At 37.1% G+C, this 22,444-nt stretch overlaps 3 protein-coding genes and 1 non-coding gene across 9 annotated transcripts in view; 1 reads left to right on the top strand and 3 right to left on the bottom strand.

Annotated features, from left to right (window-relative positions):
* The window catches only part of dcaf6 (ddb1 and cul4 associated factor 6), a 35,653-nt gene extending 28,105 nt beyond the window's left edge, over positions 1–7,548 (bottom strand). For 4 of the 6 annotated variants that reach the window (XM_084724786.1, XM_084724787.1, XM_084724788.1 and 1 more), the window contains exon 1: positions 7,161–7,548. In XM_084724786.1, the coding sequence (XP_084580912.1) occupies positions 7,161–7,248 (88 nt within the window). In that variant the 5' untranslated portion in view covers positions 7,249–7,548. The remainder of the gene's footprint in view (positions 1–7,160) is intronic. The other 2 variants (XM_084724791.1, XM_084724792.1) reach the window with 2 other exon arrangements.
* Positions 7,549–9,007: 1,459 nt separating this feature from the next.
* mpc2b (mitochondrial pyruvate carrier 2b) lies at positions 9,008–16,394 on the top strand. Its single transcript, XM_084724785.1, has 5 exons — positions 9,008–9,391; positions 11,968–12,008; positions 12,602–12,686; positions 13,234–13,345; positions 15,093–16,394. Exons 1-5 carry the CDS (start codon positions 9,298–9,300, stop codon positions 15,139–15,141), a joined length of 381 nt encoding a protein of 126 aa, XP_084580911.1. The 5' UTR covers positions 9,008–9,297; the 3' UTR covers positions 15,142–16,394.
* A 1,640-nt stretch (positions 16,395–18,034) lies between these two features.
* rpl24 (ribosomal protein L24) lies at positions 18,035–22,381 on the bottom strand. The gene is made up of 6 exons (XM_084724784.1): positions 22,250–22,381; positions 22,048–22,123; positions 20,649–20,759; positions 19,306–19,442; positions 18,404–18,467; positions 18,035–18,165 (listed from the first exon to the last, which is right to left on the bottom strand). Exons 1-6 carry the CDS (start codon positions 22,252–22,254, stop codon positions 18,085–18,087), a joined length of 474 nt encoding a protein of 157 aa, XP_084580910.1. The 5' UTR covers positions 22,255–22,381; the 3' UTR covers positions 18,035–18,084.
* Positions 20,100–20,279, bottom strand: LOC146322715 (small nucleolar RNA SNORA23). Its single transcript, XR_014771345.1, has one exon. It is a non-coding gene; the product is annotated as a small nucleolar RNA SNORA23 (small nucleolar RNA).
* Positions 22,382–22,444: the final 63 nt, after the last annotated feature.

The raw sequence follows: 22,444 nt of genomic DNA, 5'->3' as shown, positions 1-22,444 counted from the left end.
GCATGATGCGAAAACTTCTTTTTTTTAACAGAACACAACAGATTGTTTTTATTTGTTAGCTTTACAGGCAGCATTTTTTGTATATTATTACTTTTTTTTTTTTTTCTTTATTCAGGTTTAATATATAGCCTACATATATGCTAATTTAATTCCATTTTATTATAATTATTTATAATTATTAAAAATTCCAGTGAAAGTTTATTGTGTCAGTGTCCTAATATCACTTTGGACAATAACATTAATTATTAAACTATAACATATCCTGCCTCCATTACATATCTTTGTCAGAGGTCTTTTGTGTGATGATCGCAAAAAAAAAAATATTTATGTAGGCTTTATTATTCTATTTCTGTTCTTTACCAAAAATATTTTCAAAATCACGTTTCTTACTCCCTGATATTGGTATTGGCATTACTCTAACAGTCCAATATCAGTCAGGCTCCAGTAGAAACGCGGTGCAACATGGCAGCTCTATGAAGGAGGATCAGTGTCCTCTGCAGATATAAACAACTTATTCTGAGGTAACAAAATCAGGAGATTAGACACTAATGAAAACACACTCATGAATATTATATTAAATTTCTGACATATTCTGACAATTACTCCCCAAAAATATTCACACTATCAGTTTATTTGTGTTATTGTGTGACTTTAGTGAAACTGACATTTTAAAAACACACAATATCACACAATATCCATCTCTCCCTCTCTTTGCACTTCACTTCACTCTAGTTAAGTGCAGCAGGAGTTCTGTTGACTGGTATAAAATATCACATTGAACATTAGCATTCAGTATTTCCGTAGCATGTACTGTATTATTAATGCAGAGGGAGCCTCCCTGGCTCTTGCTTCTACCAACAGCTAAAAAAAGAGAGAAGAGAAACGTTCACGCTGCTCTAAGATGAGAGTATAAACGCAGGAAAAGTGGTCTGATAAGCTCGTATTTGACTTCACTTTCAGTGCTTTGTGCAACACAGAATTAGTGAGTCGCAAAGGGGTCTTCAAATGTCTTCATCTAACCCAACTAAGAAGAAAAACACAACATTTTTCATCTCTGGATCAATTACTCCTTCATTGTTGAAGGATGACATACCTGCTCTTTGAAGAGTTATTACTGGTCATATCAATAAACCAGAACTGTGACAGACATGTGTTCACACCTGAGATGTGACCTGCTGAAATGAAAGGACTCGCACCAAGTTGAGCCTGAAACTCTGCTGTAATTTTCCATTCAGACTGAGGGAGCGAAGAAAAAAAGAAAAGGAGAAAATGAAAAGCTAAAAATTTTGAGTGATTTTAATGCTATCAGCTATTTTGTGATAAAATACTTGTCATCACTTTGAAGTCTAGAGCTTTGTTGCAAATCCCTGTCACACACTAATTCTAAACAGGTGTTGTGTGTTCATGCTGTAAATGTGACAAAACTCAGTGTACTGTACAGTCAGCATGTAGACCAAAAAAAAAAACTTCATCTTTGAGTGCACTGTTCACACTATTCTCCCACAATGCAATGCAAAAGGGGAAATGGAGGAGCTGCTCTCAGCTGCTAAAAATAACAGAAAGAACTAAATAACAGTTACATTTTCAGAAATAAACCATTTTGCTGCCTCTTTGTTGGATTTCATCACCAGTGGTATTTTAAAGTCGTGATTTGACTGATGTCCAATGGTGCTTATTATTATAATAATAATAATTTTCTATTGGTATACAAGGGTTTAATTTTTGAATACCAACTGCAAAAGCAATACATTATTACATTTAGTACAGTGGATACTGAATAAAACTGAAAGTGGGACACAGCAATGATGTCCATCATGGGAGTCATTAATGTTATTTGTTCCCTGCGAGAGAGATGTAGCTGAGCGTAAGGATGAAGTAACTATTTTCATTCACTCGCTGTGAAAATGTGTTTCTGCTATGAAAAAAAAAAAAAAATCCAATGAATCAGAGAGTAGTTGTGTAATCCAGAGCTTTGACTTGCGCTGACAGGTTTTATGAGCGCTGCAAGACTCTGAATCAGCTGAGTGTTTACCACAAATGACAGCTGTAGCCTCCTCTGAAGCTTCCATCACAAATTAATAATGCTACATATGAAAACACTGGCCTGTTCCCAGAGCAGTCATGATCAAACTGTCCACACAAAACATTTGTTCTTTTGTTATATAATGTGGCATGTGATATCTTGTGCAGTTTTAAACTTCAATAGAATACTAAAATTAAAAAATGATACCTATTTAGATACCACAGAAAAAAAACATGTCTACTACAATGAGTTTGTAACTCGTTACAAAACCTCATTAATTTAATACCGAGGCCTTTATATGACCTACACAAGCAACGGGACTATTTCTGAGAAGACTGGCTATTTCTGTATAGTTATTTTTAATTCCTTCCACCAGGCCGGATTCTCAGTGAAATCAGATTAAACAAGTCTGTGTTTACATTTTCCCAGGCAAAGTCACAGTGAGGTTAGCCAGTTTCAAAGAAGCAGGGGGAGATTTTTCTAATTTTATTTTCGATGTTATATTTTGTGGTTATTACAGTGGAGACAGTGCCGCTTTTGTCAACAGGAGCCTCAAAAATCAATAAAATGTTTAAGTTCCTTGTAGTAGCTTTAAATGAACAACCCGGGCACGGCACTGGTACATGGAAAAAGTCACTGGACACGGTTTGGGTTTCTAGCAAGATTGATTTCAGGCAGGAAAATAAAGACTGAACTGAATTGAGGTTCAGCTTGAATAAGCACTGAGATCATTTTTTAAAAGTCCAGATACTATAATTAAACAGATAATGTTTTAAACATGAGATTTCAAAAAAGTATCAATGCTAAACATAACTTGGATAATTCTTTATGATTACCTCATTCATTAACAGAATTTCTGCCTGAGTCATTCACAGATTTTCACCAGCTAAAGTGGTTATTTAAAAGTGAAGACAACAATTTCAGTGATCCCACACTACTTAACATCATCATCAAATCACATCTTTTGTTACTGTTTTAAGAGTGAGAGACAACCTTCGCTGCAGAATTTATACATTGTGTGTTTAAATATTTAAAGCTACTACAAGAAGCTTTTAACTGGTTATGAAACGGTCCCAATATATTGCTGATGCTTCTATATGACCTGCGTAAGTTAAAGAGACCATCTGCAAGAAGACTGACTATTTCTATACAGTTATTCTTAATGCCTTCCCCTGGGTTTGATTCTCCTTTAAATCGGATGAACGAGCCTGTGTTTACATTTTCCCAGCCAAAGTTCCAGTGAGTAGTGCGTTAGTCGGTTAAAAAGAAGCATTTTGACTTCTTATTTTGTGTTTATTACAGTTGAAACATTGCCGCTTTTGTACAGAGGAGCCTCCAAAATCAAAACCAAAGTTCCTTGCAGTAGCTTTAAGTTCAGGTAAAGTGATACAGACACTTTTTCTTTAACTTGCGGAAGTGTTTCTGTTGGAATTTAAACCACTGTACTTGTTGCCCCCTCCCTCCTTTTTGAAGCTAAATATATCCTGACCCACACATCGCTGCATGCATCCTCTACCCATACACAATAACACCTCCAACCGTATCTCAGTCAAGCTAAATACAGCACTGACTAAACCTCTGTGGCACCTGCCCCACCTCTACAGCCTCATAATTCTCCATTCAACCACCATCAGGTACTGACTTTTTGACAGGCCACAGTGCAGACAAGTCTTATAAACCTCGCAGTCTAGCAGTGTGCCAGCAGAGCTGTCCTCTGCACCACAGTCACTGTTGTTTTACCACCACCACGGTACTCTCACAACAGCACAGAGACAGAAAAACAAGTGATTAATGTCTTACAAATGAGGACTATCACTGCAAGAAAACTCAGAATAATGAGTATTTGAAATCACATGACACAGGTACCTTTGGAACCATGGTATATTGACAAATGCTATTATTTCCTGACTATTTACTCCTCATTTGCTCGCTTGTTCTGCTGTTATTGTGTCTATTTTCATTACTATGTTATTAAAAAGTTTTTCTTTAAGGTACCAGACATTATTTTATTCAGTTTGGATACTGAACTCGGACTTTCACCACATGGCTCAAGTTACGTTTCCTCAATCATACATACTGTAGGCTGTAAATCCTTCAAAGAACTTAGTATAATGACTCTGTGATGCAAAAAGGATCGTTCCCACTAATCACACTGCATATCACAATTGCAATTTCGGTCAAAATAATTGCAATAAATAATTAGTTACCAACTATTTTGATGAGCGATTAATCATTTCAGTCATTTTTCAAGCAAAAATGACAAACATTTGCTGGTTCCAGCTTCTTAAATGTGAGAATTTGTTTCTTATCTTTGTCATTTATAATAGTAAATAAAGAGTCTTTGGGTTTTAAAGACTCAATTTTAAGACATTGGTTTGAGCTCTGGGAAATTGTGATGAGCCTTTTTCACAATAATAATCAGCAGATGAGCAGATTAATTCATGTTTGGGGTGGATGTGGCTCAGGAGGCAGAGCGTGTCGTCCACTAACTGAAAAATTGACATTTTGATCCGTGGCTCCTTCAGTCCATATGCCACAAGATACTGAACCTCAACTTGCCCTTGATGACTGTGTGATTGTGTGAGTGCATGGGTGAATGTAAGTCCATTTAACAATGAAAATAAATATTATATGCAGCCCTGGTCATAACAAGTTTCAGCATATTTTTTCATAAACATAATTTTCAAAGATAAAAAAAAGATTTAAAAAAATAATTTTTATGAGGCAGATGAATATCCCTGCTTTACAAATCTCTGCAGCCGTTCTCATTTCTGGTAGTTCAGACTTGTGACACATTAAGGTTGTTAATATGATACATGGTCTTCTGCATGGTGCTGTGAGTGCATTTAGAAAGGCAAGACTTTCTGCACCTTGGTGAACTCGGTTTAATTTCTACTGCCTACAAATTCCTGCAAAAGTCAAAGCACTTCATAATGCACCAGGCCTTCATAAACACATTAGATGATTGATCCCTGCTTTTAACCACCTGATGTTCGCCATTTTATAGCTACACTTTAGACTTCAGTTACATTATATTTGAGGTGATGAATCCTGTAGATGGTTGCTTTGCTGTATGTTATGTATGGCAGAATCTGTCACTCTGTGGTTGCAGAGAAATTCCTGAAAAAAATAATGAAATCTCTGAATAAGGAGATAAAAATTATTCTGATTTTACCTCACAGAGAGCTGCACTGTTAAGAATGATACATAACATTTATTAGTGAAGCAACAAACCTTTTTACATTTTCGTCATTTGTGAATTTAAAGCCTTATCTATCCAGATCATTTTGTTGTGAGTTGCTGGGTTTTGGAGGTATCAGCTGTACAGATGTCTGCCTTCTCTAAAATATAACAGAACTTCAGCACTCAGCTTGTGGTGCTCAAAGCGCCAAAAAAAACATACATTTGCAAAACTCTCTTTTCAGAAATCATGATGTGGTTACTCAAGATAATCCACAGAACTTGTTGTGAGCAGTTCCATGCACAAACTACTTTCCTTCTACTGGACGGTAATGGTATCACAGCACAGAAAGAAGCACGCATCTACTCACGAATGAAAGGCTTGTGCTCATTACAGCAGGGCATGTAAACATTAATGGCGTCCTCTTCGACTGAACTGCAACCAGTGACCACATAAACTGAGACTAAGTCATGACCAAGACCACAGAGTATCAAGACCAAGACAAGACCAAGGCAGGGTGAGACGGAGTCAAACCAAGTGTGTCTAACTTTTATGTCAAAGTTGACATTAGCAAATGCTGATGTGCCTGCAATTTCATTTGAGGCTGAAATAAGACTTGAGTAAAAATGCTTTTGCTTTCGAGATTAGACTGATCTCGATTACTACAACGCTACTGGGTGTAGTTCAATAGAAAGAAATAATTTTTATGTGAAAATGCTCACACAAACTCTGTGCGCTATCTTGAGTAACTGGTTCAAAGCTGAGTGCCGTCTAGTTCCATAATATTAAAGAGAACCATCTCTACTGCTGATCTCCAAAACTTTGCAACTCAAATCAAAATAATTGAGATGGGTAATTAGCTCTGCAGGCCAGAGGGAAAATACGAATTTTTGATTTTGATGTGAACTGTCCCTATTTATCTAGTGCTTCAAACCTGGACCTCACACAGATAGGAGAGGCTGCTGTGAAATTAACTGCTGTATTTACCAGAAGAGGAAAGAGAACTGAAAATCTGTACTCATGTGCAAGCACTGTTACAATACTAAAATACTGGTGTTAGAAAAAAACCTAAGTAAAAGTACACAGTATTCAAATCTTCAGTCTAAATGACTCCAAACTCTTCCTCTCTGTTGTCACAGTCACTTCTCCAAACCAGGGCTGCAAATATTGTTTGTTTTCCTCAACCATTAACTAAAAAGGTTAACAATGGATTAATTAATTAATCTTTGAGAACTTGTAAGATACAAAATGCTTGGTTTAATTTTTTTTTTCTCATTTTCATTTAAGTTTCCTTTCTCAACAATGGCTTTGCAGACAAAACAATGTCAAATGAGGTGAAATTACTGCCATGCCTAAACTATTGATTAAATACCAATTAATACATTTTTAATTGGAGAAACTCTTAACAACAATTAATCGATTACTGATTAATCAGTAGTATCCCCACTCCAAACCTGGGCTGCTGCAACATCTTTTGGTGTTTTTCATTAGCTGATCACCTGATTAGCTACAAAAAAATGCAGATGAAAGGTTTGGATTTAAATTCAAATTGTACTCTGAACTCAGTTATGATTTTTAAAAGTAAATAAGTAGATTACATAGTGTTATACATACGTAAGTACAAGTAAAAGTACAGACTTGAAAATCTTATCATGAAAGTACCCAAAACGACTAATCAAATTACAGTAACTTGAGTATTTGTAATTAGTTACTTCCACCCCTGGTGTTCACTCTGGACGGTTGTGTCTTTGCAGAAGGAGTAGCAGCTCTTACTGTTTAAAAGACAGATAACCTATTGTGTCGGGGGACAGTCGTGTTGTGTCTGTGTGTCAGTTGATGTGATCCAGCAGCACTGACACAGCCTGCAGTGGAGTTAACAGTGTCAAAACAGTACATGCTCCCTTGAGATCTCACCTACGTTACCGTTAGCATTAAAGAGGCTTGTTTTGTTCTTACCTAAATAGTTGGTCCTGATGGTGTTAGGCTCGTTGTATCCAATTAAGCGTTTATTTACATCCCAAACCAGGTTGCCGGAACGGGACATCGTGACCCTATGTGTTTTTTAATTAACAATAACATTGAAACTAAGCTAACCCTTTCTTGTTGGCTGGTATTTATCGTCGCTTCGGTTTTGTCCCTGTGTGTCGGGACAGCGCTGCCGTTAGCTCGCTGCGACACTCGGCGTCTGCATCGTTGGACGTGAAACACTAGCTGCTGTCCTCCTGTCTCCGCTGTCCTCCTCACTTTACACGGACTGAATCCCTGCTCTCTGCGGTCCTGTCTATCTGCCCTGTTAGCCTAGCCTGCTTTATTTCTCCGAGCAGGCAGCGGACAGCTGTATCAAAGTAACGCGATAAACTGCGTGTTTTGACGAAGTGGATAGGAGCGCTCGTTTCAAGAGGCTGAACAGGTTGTTGCAGCGGAGTTTACCTGCCATGCAGGAAACCTTTACTGGACCCTCTTTTTTGATTTTATTGCCATATTTTATTTTTTATTTTTTATTTTTTTGGGGGGTATTTAATTTAATTTTGTTTTGTTTTAGATTTATTGGCAACATTTTATGTATATATGTTCTTTTTTTCCTATTTGTGTGTTTTTTTTTTTTTTTTAGAATCATTAAAAATACCACGTTTCATTGCCCTGATATTATTTTGGAGAATAGAGTTTATTTTTGAACTGTAAAATGTTCTTCTTCTTTTATATATCACAAGTGTTGAAAACCACATTTGAGGGATCATTGCAAAAATGTGTTTATGTATACACTCTATATTCTTTATATTATGTTCTGTTTAAAATCTATCAGAGAGTTTAAAAAGTCATGCAGGAATCCTTTGAAACCATAGATTTGAACTTAATATGTAGTTATGAGGAGGACTTTGCACCATGTGAGACTGAGAAATTTTACAGTGAAACAAACAGAGTAATTTCTTGCATCACAAAATAGTATTTTAGCAGTACTGATTTACCAAATGGGCAAAATGACTCCCAGGTCCCAAGTAAGAAAGCAACAATGGCAGGTCCCTTTAAAAAGTTCTAGGTTTCATAGCAGCAGGCCACCCAACAGACTTTCTTTCTGACCCAGGGGCCCCTACAACAGGTTAATCCACTCCTGCATTTGAGGAGCAAATGTTACAGAACAGAATTGATGTCGTTAAATAACCTGTCTGGTTTCCTTCAGACTTTGAATAAAACAGCAGTTTAGATCTGGGCAAGGCTGGAGTACCACCAAGCAGGAAACTGCTAGACCCAACATGACTCTGGCCCAGTCAAGTCCCAAACCAACTAACAAACAGAGCTTTCACTGAACCTTCTGCAAAGTCAAACTAACCATTTTAAAGTCAACAGTGCATGCCATTAAATTTGATTTACTTATGCTAAAATAATGAGATGTCTTATCCCAGTGCGCACAGACGAGATAGATGTGATATTTTATTTTTAAGCCTTACAAATACTGCACTTAATGAGATTAACCGAGTGTATATGCAAAAGGTTACAGTCAATTAAAAACATTGGCATTAAAATGATAAAATTAGAAGGAAAATCCAATAAAATCACACTTTGTATCTTTACATTCAATCAGTAGTACTTCAACTTTAACAGACAGCCGTAAATTGTGTTTCTAAGGTTTATCTCACCTAAAATCTTAATACATACAGAGATTTGTCTCCACCCCGTAGTGAAACGCCAGGTAGAAAAAGAAACAACACTATCTAAACCAATCATATTGGGGTACTGTCCAGGCGGGCCAATGAGGTTATAGGAAACGTGTAACCCCGCCCCTCACGCGGTAGGTTGCGTCGTACAGAAAGTCACCTAGTCGTGTCGGTCAGAAGCTACTGTCAGGCTAGCAGGGCTAGCATGGTCACAGTAGAGCCGGAGGAAGGTCGACAGTAGGACAGCAGCATCCTCTTCTATCGATCATCTACCTGTCTGTTATTTATTTGACAACATCGAGCCCTCAAGGGAAGGGAAACGGTTTTATTTAAACTCTGTAGGTTTTAAGAAAGGTCCTCAGCTAGCGAGCTATTTAGCACGCTAGCTCGTAGTCCCGCTCTTCTGTGTCTAATTCAGTTCCATCAGGACATCTTCAATCATGGCTGCGCTCAGAGCGTCCTACCACCGGATCCTGGACAGGATCGAGCACATACTGCCCGCCAAACTGAGACCTCTGTACAACCACCCGGCAGGTGAGTTGATGCACAGTTAGTTTATCCGGCTCTTTGATTAGCAGGCGGGGTCTTAGTGTTGGCAGGTGACTGATAGATGCGGGCTGTGTCCAGCTGTGGGGAAGTGATGTGGGTGCCTTGTCCTACAGTAGAGGACAATACAGCAAGTACACCTGTCTATTCTTGATGTCAGAGCTGTATGAAAGGCATTTGTTTGAATGTGTCAGACAGTGTTGCTCTGGGAGACCCTAATCTGCTGGGATAACACCAGCTAAGCAGCTCAGTCTGTGAAGAAGAGCCCAGTTTATGGCAGGGAAAGTTAGTAACTGTGACTTCTGTTACAGCCAAGGAGTTTATTGTTCTGGATTTGAGGAGTTCAAAGGTATTGCTATAAAAATACCTGTGTTATTGTCATCTTTATCAAACTTTGTAAGTAAAATACAACGACGCAGGAAATGAACAGTGACTGCTGCAAGGACAATGACGTGCTTTCAGTCACATGAAGGTTTTTCCAAACATCAGCTGGCATGTGTACACAATAATGTGGAAAATCATGCAAAGGTCTTGACTCCTGATCACAACAGTTACTAACAATTTGATCTGATCTTATGCACATGTTATGATAATGATGTTATTAGTTTTAAATGGGCTGCAGTTATTAAATGATAATGTGCACATTGATAAAATGCTTTTTTACTATTTTAATTGTTTAGTAAATGAAATGTCAAAAATGGTGCAAAATGATCATCATAAGTACTGAAATCCTATGGTGATATCTTGTGGTCGTCTGAATATCTGATAGTCAGCATTTTTATGGTAAATGTAATCAGTGTGGGTTTTTTTTTTTATTATTTAAATTTTGTTTGAAAATCTTATTGCTGATAAATTAATTAGAAAATTCAAGTGAAATTTTCAGAAATGCTGAATGAATATTTGTTTAGGAGGTTGTGTTAGTTAAAAATTCGACACCAAAATTTTAATTTTTACTGCAAATGTGTATTGGTTCCACAAATAAGTTATTGGTTTGCTTGATCATTAATAATCTGTATTGGCCCTGAAAAAAAAATATTGGTCGACCACTAGTGGCAACTGAAAATGCTTTTGCCAGTCATCATTTGAAAACTCCATTCAAAAACATATATTGTGTTTGAAATTAAGTCAAACAGAGACAAGCAGCAAACCGTCACATTTGAGAAGGTGACAAAGACTCAATGAAGCATTGTCAAAATTGTTGCTGAAAATTTTTAGATCATGGTTTATAGCATTCTTTAGTGTCTAAATCTTGTGTTACCATGAAGTAACTTCCCCACTTACTTTCCACTCTGTTAAGTGCAGCCACCTGAGACGAATGCAGTGTAATACAACAGCTGTGCAATAAATCCTACCTTCATGAAGGAATGTTTTGTCATCCCACTTTCTTTAAATGAGGGCAGACTAATAATAGTTGAAACATCTCTCGGTCTAATGCAGTACAATTCAACAGCACCACAAACGACAGCCTTCAAAATGGTAGGAGGGAGGATTTATTGCATCAGACGACATGGACCTAATAAACTTTGTGCGTCTCTCCTGTTCAGTGAGAACAACTTGTACACACATTCAGCTCTCGTTGACTCTGATATTAACTAGAGGGTACTGAGATTAAGGAGTCGCTGGCGTCACAGGGGACACTCTGGTCTTTGTTTTGTCTGTGTAAGGGTACAGTAGCTCTGCTTGTCAAGGACAACTTTCTGACCAGGTATGAAGGGGCGGCGACAAAAGCCACCTCCCTCTGCGATGATTTGCAATGACAGAAGTGAGTCCTCCTTTTCATTTAGCCTGAGGAAAGCTGAAACCAGACCAGCAGCTTTTTATGGTCCTGCACATTTTTCTTCACAACTCATTAAGTTTACATGAGTCCTCTCCTGCTGCCTCAGTCGCACTGAAGTGTCCAAGTATCTGTTACACAGATACTCAGGCTGGACTGTCTGGTTTTATTTCTAATCATTTTATCAAAAGCCTGGTAGGAAGATGAACTCACTTAGGGAGAAAACCTCAATTTAATCAACCCACAGTGTAATATGTAGCATTGTACAATGTAATATCAGATGGTATAACATAAGTAAACTACAAAACTTCTTTTTTTTTTAGAGCTGGGAATGTGTACTTATGTTCAGTGTAGGGTTGCACTTTTCTTAATCAATCATTGGTAACAACGATCAACTAATCATTTAAAAACAAATAATACCAAATGTGTGTTTTACCCTCAATCAAAACTTTACTTCCACAGCAACATATTACATATTAAGTATAAGTATTGTATATTAAACACATGTACTTCAATAACAGATAACATGTGGCTCAGGTTAAATCTTTTGTAAAATATGAACAAATGCATACAGATAACGAATGCAGAGAACATGACTTCACCATCCTGGGGCAAAAAAGGGGCACAGGACGCTGCTGGGAGCAAATCGGTTTTTAAGTTTTTGTTTGATGATTTTGCTTGTTACTATTTGCATCGATAGTGGAGAAATATTCTGATATGAGGACAAATAGATAGAACATAACATAACAGCCAAGTTTCATGCATCCCTTATATTTTGTTTTTATTTTAGGTCCAAAAACGGTTTTCTTTTGGGCCCCAGTGTTTAAGTGGGTAAGTACATTTCAGTTTTACTTGTACAATTTTAATGAGTTTACTTAAAGCATTTCATACACCGTTTGAAACAAATCTTTGTTTACATGCAACCCCTTTGTCACACATTATCTCTTTGCATGCTAATTGATGCATGTTGTGTTGTTATTTCAATATTTAATTCACAAGAAAAAAGCATCAGGAAATTCAACATAACTTTGTGTAGCAGGAATGTATTTTTCAGTTTTCATGTGTGTTCATCATCTTGCGACCCCTTCTGGGTAGGGCTTAAAATTTTCCTCAGTGTCCTGGAACTGTTTCACATTATACTTTCAACTGACTTAACAGCTCTAGTCCCAAATTGAAGTTGTTGTTTTTTTAGTCTATGTGATATATTTAGTTTAATAACTTTGTTTTAGTAACTCACATCACTTCATTGACTCACTCTGGTCTGCCAATAATTAATTTCAAGCACTGTCATTGAGGATCCCACCGCTGAGGTTGGGAACTGTTGCCATAGAGATACTGTGCAGTTAGTCTTATCAATTCAAATAGATGAAAACCTCACCACGTTTGATGGAGCACAAAAAAAAGTGATGTGTTCACCTCTGCAGGGTCTGGTGGTAGCTGGGTTGGCTGATATGACTCGACCAGCAGAGAAACTCAGTACCTCCCAGTCTGCAGTTCTGATGGCCACAGGTAACGTGAGATGAACTAGATTTCTTCTTTACCAGTAAGCCTATGGTGATATATTGTCTTTCGTTTACAACATACTTATTTGATCTTAGAATAGAGATGTGATCCTGAAAAATGTAAATGGCACCACAAAATGTTACAGCTGACTTGAGTTATTTGCCTTGTACTTGAAAATTGAGTTAAACATGGGGAGAATATTATGTTCCCTGTATGTTTTAATATTGCAAGTAAATAATATATGCTTCAGGAATCTTGGTCTAAAGTTTTCATAAAATGTGGCCATGAATTGTACCAGTGGGTCTCTTTTTATCTCTGACCTCAATTCTTGATGCATGTGTCAAAATGGTCAGTCTATCAGTTCCATGTTCAGAGAGAATCTGACTTATCTGTGCTAAAGGTTGTCAGATGTATCTGCTTTTGCAATATGTTTCTTCAAACAAATCTTATCTGTCAGAATTTTGCCAAAACATAGACTCTGTTATCACGAGCAACAGCTGGTTTACCATTAGTTTGCATAACCTTCACTCTTCCTGTTGTCCTTCTGCACCAGGCCTGATCTGGTCCAGGTACTCGCTGGTCATAATCCCAAAGAACTGGAACCTGTTTTGTGTCAACTTCTTTGTCGGCAGTGCAGGAGCCTCCCAGCTCTACAGGATCTGGAGGTTTGTCCTTAATCTGCAGTATAACTGAGAAATGAATTACCTGACCTTATTGTCACTGTTTGAACCATTTTCTTGTCCATCTATTACACATACTTTCAGTTCTGAATATATAAAGAACCACTTCTTTCATAGTTTTGAACTTCTTAAATAAAGCGCAAAAACAAGAAGAGTCACAACTTTACAAACATGAAACAAAATGAAAAAAAGCATACGTACACACACCAATCCAAGATTTACATACTTGTAATCAAATTACTGGGTATGCTGTAGTCAGTTGTTAATGAGGTAGAATGAAGTCTAGTCTAGATTGGTCCACCTTATGACTAAGAAGACTTAAGGCTAGAATGTTTTTTGTTGTTGTTGTTTTTACATATTTTACATCTGAACCAACAGGCCACCAGACTAGACCCATTTTAATGATCAATTATAATAAGTCATGCGAGATAAGTGCCTGTAGCTTTCTGCTAAATATGTATTCATTATTCATTGATTAGAAATCATTGCAGTAAGTTTATGTTTGAACAAGTGCGGTGCAGCTGATACAGTAAGAGACTCGGTCAATGTTTAACATACAGTAGTTTTCATGTGTGCTTAGTTTCCAGTGTCAATAATTGACTGAACTCAGAGAAATGAGTTTTGCCATTAAGAGTAAAACTCAATAAATGAGTCTCATGAAGACTGAGGGGTGTGTGACATTTAGCCTGTTTATACCTGCTGTTATCACTTGTCTTGGGTGACCAGATCTGATCACGAGCGGACAGGTTTGAGTACGCATGGTGACACCTGAACGTGTCTCAAGTGACCACTTGTGATTGGATCCCAACTCCCTGCTCTTTATGCAAATAAACTCAAAGCTTCATCAGCACAGTTTGAGACAAATCAACACCACGTTTTACCCAAAGAAAGAAATAACTTCAAGTATATTTGCAGAATTTTTAGATCATGAAGAATGTGGCGTAGACAGTGTTTGACAAAGTTTATGAAGTCCTCCAAATTCAACAACTCGGAACTGTGAGAATTTTTTTAAGGAAACTTTGGGACTTTCTCCACGCGTGACAAAGAAGTAGCCTGTAGAGGTTACCGTTTACTGTGTTTGTCAAATCTGACATGTTTGCTTTCAATACAGTGACATCTTCTTTCACAAATTTAGTGTAAATTTTGCCATTTACACTAAATGACAGTTTTTCACAAGGAAAGAAAAAAAATGATTGCGCATTTATATTTGCCTGAATGTCAAGATATCCTTATGAATCCTGTCCCAGTGAGCGCCGATTAATTTCCACAAGTTGATAGACTGAATGGGCACGTAGGTACTCCGCCAATTACTGGAACTACATCACATAATAAGTATGCACTTTACTACTTGCAAATACTGTGGTATGAGTACCTGTAACTGTATATACCTGTACCCAGGGTAAAAAAGTGCCCATATAAATCTTTTTAAGAACACAATCTTATTGGTTTTGTAACATAACAGCTCTTGGACTAAATAACGTCCAAAAATGTAATCACACAGTTGCCAGATCCGCCCACTACTCTTCTCCTCCCACCACTGCCTCTATTCATCCCACCTGCACACCTCTTCAGGTTCTGACCACTGTTTTCTTCAGAATATGTACCTGTTCAAAGAAAAAGAGCAAATGAAAATGGTGCTGAACATTTACAAAATGACATAAGACAAGACAGCTAGATTCAAAATTTTAATCTTAATAATGTCTTTCTTATCTTATTTTTTCTCCTCTGATAGGTACAATCAGGATTTGAAGGCGCAGGCTAAAGAGGCCCCAGAGTCCTGAGTGCTTTTCAGTTGCCAACGCTCCACCGCAGTGGACTGAAAGGAGACTACACACCGGGCACAGAGCTGCCCCTTCCCATCATCTCCACGTCATCCCATGTTGTCTCCATAACATCCATGCCATAACCGTTATTCTACCACCTGAAGCCTGAGTCCCTGATGGAAATGTGCACTTTTCCCCAAGTTTCAAATTTCCTCAGGGTGTAAACAAATAATTAATCAGAAAAAGTTTTTTAATTGTAGTCAACACGCTCTCAAGAATCGTGGTCATCAACGCACAAGTATTACTTGTTCAACAAGTCGAGTGATTGTACATTATTTTTAAATTTAAGTTCATGCTTTATATCTCGTGCACTAGTTGCTTTTTCCATCATCATATTTCAGGTGTAGCAATCATTACCTCATCCAATAATTTCCAAAAAGAAATGTAACTCTTGGATATGTGTTGAACGTGGTTTAAGGAATGTTTCCAAATGAAATTAAGAAAGATGTCATCACATTTATCCTTACCTTTACTTATTTATAATTTGGTTACAGTCACGGCATCTGTACCTCACTGATTATTAAATCATTAATGATTACCATGTAACGATTCCTTCCATCTTAACGGCTTTAAATCTTATAAGTAATGTGTGTGAGAACAAATCATAATTTATTCATCACGTTATTAAAAAATTCCTCTTGTAGTCAAGACTGTATAGAAAGATCCTGTTATTTTCTGATTCTTTTATCAGAAATTCTTGCAAAAAATGCTACATATTTAACCTGTGCAGCTTTTTGTTACCACAGAGTCGACCAACAAAAACTGGTACCAACATGCTGATGGCTCTTTGTTATCAAAATTTGTGCTTAGAGAGGTGTTTTATATTTTTCCTGTGTAAGAATAGTACTTTCTTTGACATGTTCATATTGTAGTTATTACACATTGTTACCCCCCACTGACTATTTTAGCAATAATTGGTGTCATCACTCTTGATCTGCTGACTGTTTGAACAAATGGCACTTTGGAGGTCGATCATTATGGCTCTATGGCTCTGTAATGTTAATAAATCCTGTTTAACACCTATGAGCTGATTTTAAAGTATGGACACCTCACAGTTTACAAACACAAAGTGACTGAAAATACACTTGTTGGAACTGCGATACTTGACTTACTTTGCCCGGGGCCACTGCTGCAAAATGTTGATAAACACACATTAATAAAACTGTTATTTAACAGATACAGTGAATAAATATTAAAAGGCCCATAACTCATCTTTCTTCTGTGTTCAAATGATCTGACTTACTAACTAAAATTATCAACTAAATTAACTTGATGCAACAAAAGGTATTTTACTTAATTTAATAACTGCATTTAGTCATAAATGCTTTGGAAACATTTGAAAGAGTTTATATAGCATTAAACAGCTGGAACATCTTTCATCCCGCAATCATAATCTCATTTCTGTGTAACTTTCGCTCCTAACTGAGTAGTTATTTGGTCTAAAAAAGGTCAGAAAATAGTGAAAAATGTCAGTCAGTCCAAAGTGACACCCTTGACCCCTGTCAGTCAACTGTCATGGAGGACTAAAGAACCCAAAAATATTCCCAATTAAAAGGCTGGAGTCAGAGAACTCTGACTTTTACTTTTACTGATTAATTAATTATCAAAATAATAAAATACAAAATAGAAAACATAATCATAAAAAATTGAAGGATATTTTTTTTAGCTTGATCTAGACACAGGACTAAAAATGAGAATATCTTGGACTCCCATGTCTTCATTTTAAAATCTGTCCTCCAACTTTATGAGACTAAATCAATGTAGGTCCCCTTAAATCAATGGACAGAAACACATTGCCAATCAGTTAGATAAACTATTCATCATGTAAGTCATAAATTATGATAAACTATTTATCATTTAAGTATTTTTTCCAGATAAAAATGTCAAACATTACCTTCCTCCACTTCCTCAGTTGTTAAGATTTTCTGCTGTTGGTCTTTATCTGAAAGTGTACTGGAAATTTCTGTATTTTTAACTGCTCATCAACCTACACAAGACATTTCCTTTCACCAGTTCGTCATAGACTAAACATTTAACTAAGAAAATAATCACTTGTTGCTGCAACAAAAGATATATTATGTCTGGTGCCAAAAGTTCTTCAGCTGTAGGGTTCAGTCAGATTAACTGAATATGAATTACATGACAATTTTTGTAACTAGTTACATAATCAAAGTAATCTGAGTACCGTTGGATAATTAAAAATCAAACAGAAAACATTGCACCCTATGTCAAGAAAACCAAACATTTTCAATTAAAATATTTTTTTGTGTAGGGCACATTTTTTCTCCCACCAGGTCCCCCACAAAATAGAGCACATCTAATGAGGTGTTTATATAAAAGGAAAATACTTTTTATTTTCACATGAGTAGACTATGTACAAAGTTAATGCATATGTGCAAAATTTGTCAAGATCACTCTACAGCAGCCACACTGGCATGTTTAAATTGGCCAATGTACATGATCTCAGAATGATAGGACATTAGTCAACTGACTTATTCAGCAATATACCACACATATCTAAGACAGTTCTGCTTGTGGCCTCAAATTTTTGTCTGACTTAATACTTTTGCTCAACAGAGCTCTGATATGCCAATTTAAGTTACAAGAATATACAAAGATGACACGAGTGTCCACCTTTGTCACAGTCAATTAGTCTACTCTTTGACCCTGAAGTCTGTCATTAAACAATCATTTTTGTAAACTTGGCAAGTCTTTATGCAGAGGTGTTTCCTAACTAGTGTAGTCAACTAAAACATATCTTTCAACTAAGCATTATTGGCTTTGATGAGGTTTTCAATATGATCTTGCTGCAACATTGTCCTGTTTTAAAATGACGAAAAACCCACACCAATGATGGTTAACCACAAAATTTTATTCACAACCAAAATCAATTAGTCAGGTTTAGCGTTTTCCACCGACGCGGGGTGCGCTGACCTTCATGGGCTTTGCGATCTTGGGTTTCTGTGCAGCCTTGGTGGAGGCCTACAAAAGGAGAAATACAGTAAGTTACCCTGTTTTAAAACTGGCAATGAAGTTAGGATGCAGATGAAGGAGCAGTTAGTTGATACTAAGTACACAAAGCCAAGTTACTTAAAGCCTGTAGTGGGACTATGGGCTACACAGTACTCTTAACTGTAACAGTTGTAATGTAAGCGATATTGCATAAAAAACATAACATTAGTGAAGGGAGATAACACTTCTACATGACCTGAGACCTTACCTTTGCACTTGGGGCAGCAGGCTTCTTGGCTGCCTGCTTTGCCTTCTTGGCCTCCTTGGCAGCTCTGAGAGAATAAAGAGAAACAATCAGCCAAACTTGACAAGTAGAAGTTGGTGATACAGATAAATCCTTAATCTTCCTGCTATCAAGTCACCTTGTATTTTGAAATAAAGATAACTAGCCAAAACAAAAGGTCGACAGAGAAATCAATTGATAAAACCATTTAACAACGGTAACGAAAATTGGATACCACAATATAGCCATTAAGCAGTTCTGCTCATAGATTTGCAATATTTTTCAGAATGACTTAATACATCAAGATATTTAAAGGATCAGTACCTTGGTATAAAAAGGTAATGTTAAATATATTGTCTCGGGATGTACAAAAGCATAACTGCCCAATCCTGACAAGTATGATAAACAGTCTGAAATAAGGTACAGAAATGCTTTGTTAAAACAGGTTTAAGGCTGGTTATGAAGTTTCTTGGCCCTGTGCATTACGTTGTGATTGTGATATATATGAGAAAAAACAGATGGTACATCTCAAAAGTTTTATCTCAATAAATTTTAACTAACTGTTAAAAAACACTGATTGCAGCACAGCACTTGAGCACCAACCCTGAACAACTGTAGTACAACATCATGCTGTGGATGTTAACAGGGTTAGACAATTGGTCAAATAGACAGGATATGTACTGTATCCATTTTATCACCCACTCTCAATTGTGGTTGATGACATTTGCAAAGTCTGACAGACTTAAGCCCAATCAGATTTTTCTAGACTGAACTGATTCCAAGTTGATTATTTCATGAATCAAAGTTCATCGTGACAGTTAGATTTTATTTACAAGGCTGATTACTACCAAGACAGCCAAACTGGAATGTACAGCTTGTGTCCTCACCTGATGGCCTGCTCCCTCTGGGCCTTGCGGACCTCGGGCTTCTGGTTCCTCTTGGCCATGATCTCAGCCAGGGAGGCCCCAGTGATGGCCCTCTGGAATTTCACTGCGCGGCGGGTGCGCTTCTTTGTCACCTCTTCCTGTTAAGCACAAGTGATGAAGAGACTTTAGTTTATTTGTAGAACATCACAATATGCTCTACAGGTTCACATCCCACAACAACTGAGCCCAACCTTTGTCCCTTAAAAGCCAAAGGAGGATCAAGAACATCCGACACTCAGTTCCTCCCACTGTGTTTTGGTTCCAAGTGTCTGGTTGAAGTCACATGCAAAACACTAGAGGCTGCCTGATAGTTTCAGGCGTTTAATGGAACCACAAGATGTTCTGGATTAAACTTTCCCAACACATGTACAGCAGCCTCAAGCACAGCAGGTACAGCTCTAACTTCATAGTTGTTGTGATCCCTCAAGAAAACATTTCCAGGAATTGCCAAAACTAAGTCATATTGTGTGTTTTACAGATAACTGAAAAACATTAAATGTTGGCTTTTGCTGTCAATTTCATTAGCCACAAAACAGGTAGCAAACATACTCAAAACTAACAAACTTTTCACTACATTATGGTAACAACTGCCTATCTAACCAAGCTACCACAATGTCAATTACTTAGCAAATTATTGTCGTCACATTTGTCAAGATACAATTATTAATGTTGATGAATTTCATTCACTCTACTTTAAATTTTAGGAGTTCCAACACTATTACCAAGCAATACAGTTACAGGTGATAAGTATTGTTGTATGTAGGAGAGTTTGGAGGCTGGCCGATGGTGAGATATCAATAAAGATGTCAACGGCCAGTACTATGATCTCCTGTTGTTCTATGGCTGCAGGTGTGGAGTGAGCGCTGCTGCTAAGTCTGCAAAACACAGACCGCAACAACACATAACACAGACTTACACTGTGCACACCGTCCACCCGCAGCCAAATTACTACATATAAATGAGTGGGAAGTTGAGTATAGTAGTCTAAAAGTACATATGAATCTTTAAGTATTACACACTTTGATGGCATGTTTGCAGTGCTTTTACACATCAAGGTTTAAAGTGCTACAACTACTGCAACAGACTAGTGAAAAACAATCACTATAATTTTGCCATTTCCACAGCTGTATTAAGCAACATAGTAAACAGCACAAATGAAATGCATCAATTCTCATTCAGACAAATATCTGCACCATCAACTACTAGTGGACCAACAAATACTATACGTTAAGTGTATATTGGCTGCTGTCATCAGTGCCACAAGGTACTGTAATGTGGACATAAAAACACAACCCGTTACTTACAGACTGGCCCTTCTTGTGCTTGCGTCTGTACAGCACAGTCCAGTTGATCTGTCTTGGGTTCCTCTTGGCCAGGAAGGCAGACTCACACTTGGCGTTCAAAAACTGGAACACCTAATGAAGACAGGAACTACTAAATTAACTCAACTAAATGGCTTGTTATATAGGATGAGACATTTCATTTTTCCCACAACAGAGAATCTGCTTAATTACAGCAGAAAAGGGGATAGTTAAAAAGAAAGAAGCATCAACAAAAAACATAAGTTAGTAAAAAAAAAGCAGGATATAAACTAGCAGAAATAAAACAGTAATGTAACCAACAGTTGAAATTACACCATTCAGTCACTACCTAAGTTTACCATTTTATCAACTCCTACACAATAGACACACTAGTAATTCTATAATGTGCAATAACTTGAGATTTCAGATACTTATGGATCATACTTTTGCAAAAAAAAAAAATCACTGGTCAGTGTTGTGTAGCATGACTAATTTTTGTAGTGACAAAACATATTGTATTGTGGGAGTGTTCACAGTAAGTAGTGTACCTGCCATTTCCAATTTTTTTTGCTCTAGTGTGGACTTTGACGGCAACACACCATGCATAAATTAAAAAAGCTTCATACACTCAAGTTGGTCCAGTGTAATTTGCACTCATGTATCAAAGCTCATATGATTACACTTATTGTTTTTTACCTGTGCCTTGTTATTATTCACCCCTTAACAACTGCTCAATGTGTAAATATTTAAATTCCCTAGTCAGTTTAGCATTTGTTTTTATCCCAATACTTTTTAAGCCTTGTTGTTGACGAACACCGAGGTCTGAGAGAAATAGCATTTCGGTCTTGTACATGTCATGCACATATGGCATTAAAAATGAGGAGGAATGTATCACACAGCCATAAGAGACAGGGACCGCAAACATTTGAGTCTACATGTTGAGAAAACCTTGTTCTGGATATGTTGCACAATGAAGTGACTTAATATATTCAACGTACTCTTAAAGTGAACCATGAAAACTGTCTGTTTTGACATAACTTATATCAAGCTACAGACAGTGACATTAAATTTTATCAACACTTCCGAGTTCGACAAAAATATGAAATACAACCCCAAAGTACTAAACCCTCACTAAAAAAGCAGAAGTTGCACTAGCCTAGTAAATAATGTATCTTTAGTTGCTACATTATATGCTACTAGTTTATGCTAACAGCTAAAGTTAGCAAGTCACAAAGCCGGCGGGGCCCATTCCAGATACTGTTATTTATGTTAGGAAATCTTGTATAAGGAAGCAAAGAAAACGAATAGTTTTAGTATTAGTATTTATGCCGTAAATTGTACTTCACACCGCTTCTACAGACAGACAGAGCAGCTGAAAAGCGGCGTCGGGTGGGTTTGTTACCTTTCCGTCTATCCTGGCGTATCGGCGGCCATGGCCGGGGTAAATTTTATACCCGCTGAAACTGCACAACTCGACCCTGGAAACGACAAATATAAGGCATCACGAAAAGAACAAGGCATACGTGTATTCTTAATGTAGGTTACATCGTTAGAAAGTTTATTTTTGAGTATAGATGGCATTTGATAGTATTCCGTCAACTCACTTCATGATGGCTACGAGAGGGCACAAAACCGGAAAGAACGATGACGGATGCGGAAACTGAATTGGGAGACTACAATTCGATATTTATTAACTAATAAACAATACGTATTTTTTCCATCATTTGAAGTTATTATTAACACTTTGGGCATAACATACACATATAAATTATTTTCATTTTGCACCAAACATTTTGATC

This window comes from Lutjanus erythropterus, chromosome 8 (genome assembly GCF_056507025.1).
Source record: "Lutjanus erythropterus isolate fLutEry1 chromosome 8, fLutEry1.hap2, whole genome shotgun sequence".
In the NCBI taxonomy this organism is placed as follows: domain Eukaryota; kingdom Metazoa; phylum Chordata; class Actinopteri; order Lutjaniformes; family Lutjanidae; genus Lutjanus; species Lutjanus erythropterus.
The sequence above is the reverse complement of the archived record's forward strand: the minus strand, read 5'-3'. Positions and strand labels throughout refer to the sequence as shown.

What these genes read in the sequence shown, in the direction of transcription:
- mpc2b (XM_084724785.1), top strand. Translation starts at nt 9,298, where the DNA reads ATGGCTGCGCTCAGAGCGTCCTACCACCGGATCCTGGACAGGATCGAG. An exon ending in GGGCCCCAGTGTTTAAGTGG is followed by an intron (nt 12,009 to 12,601) that starts GTAAGTACATTT and finishes TCACCTCTGCAG; the next exon opens with GGTCTGGTGGTAGCTGGGTT. An exon ending in CAGCTCTACAGGATCTGGAG is followed by an intron (nt 13,346 to 15,092) that starts GTTTGTCCTTAA and finishes CTCCTCTGATAG; the next exon opens with GTACAATCAGGATTTGAAGG.
- rpl24 (XM_084724784.1), bottom strand. An exon ending in ACGCCAGGATAGACGGAAAG is followed by an intron (nt 20,760 to 22,047) that starts GTAACAAACCCA and finishes TGTCTTCATTAG; the next exon opens with GTGTTCCAGTTTTTGAACGC. An exon ending in CAGAGGGAGCAGGCCATCAG is followed by an intron (nt 18,468 to 19,305) that starts GTGAGGACACAA and finishes TTATTCTCTCAG; the next exon opens with AGCTGCCAAGGAGGCCAAGA.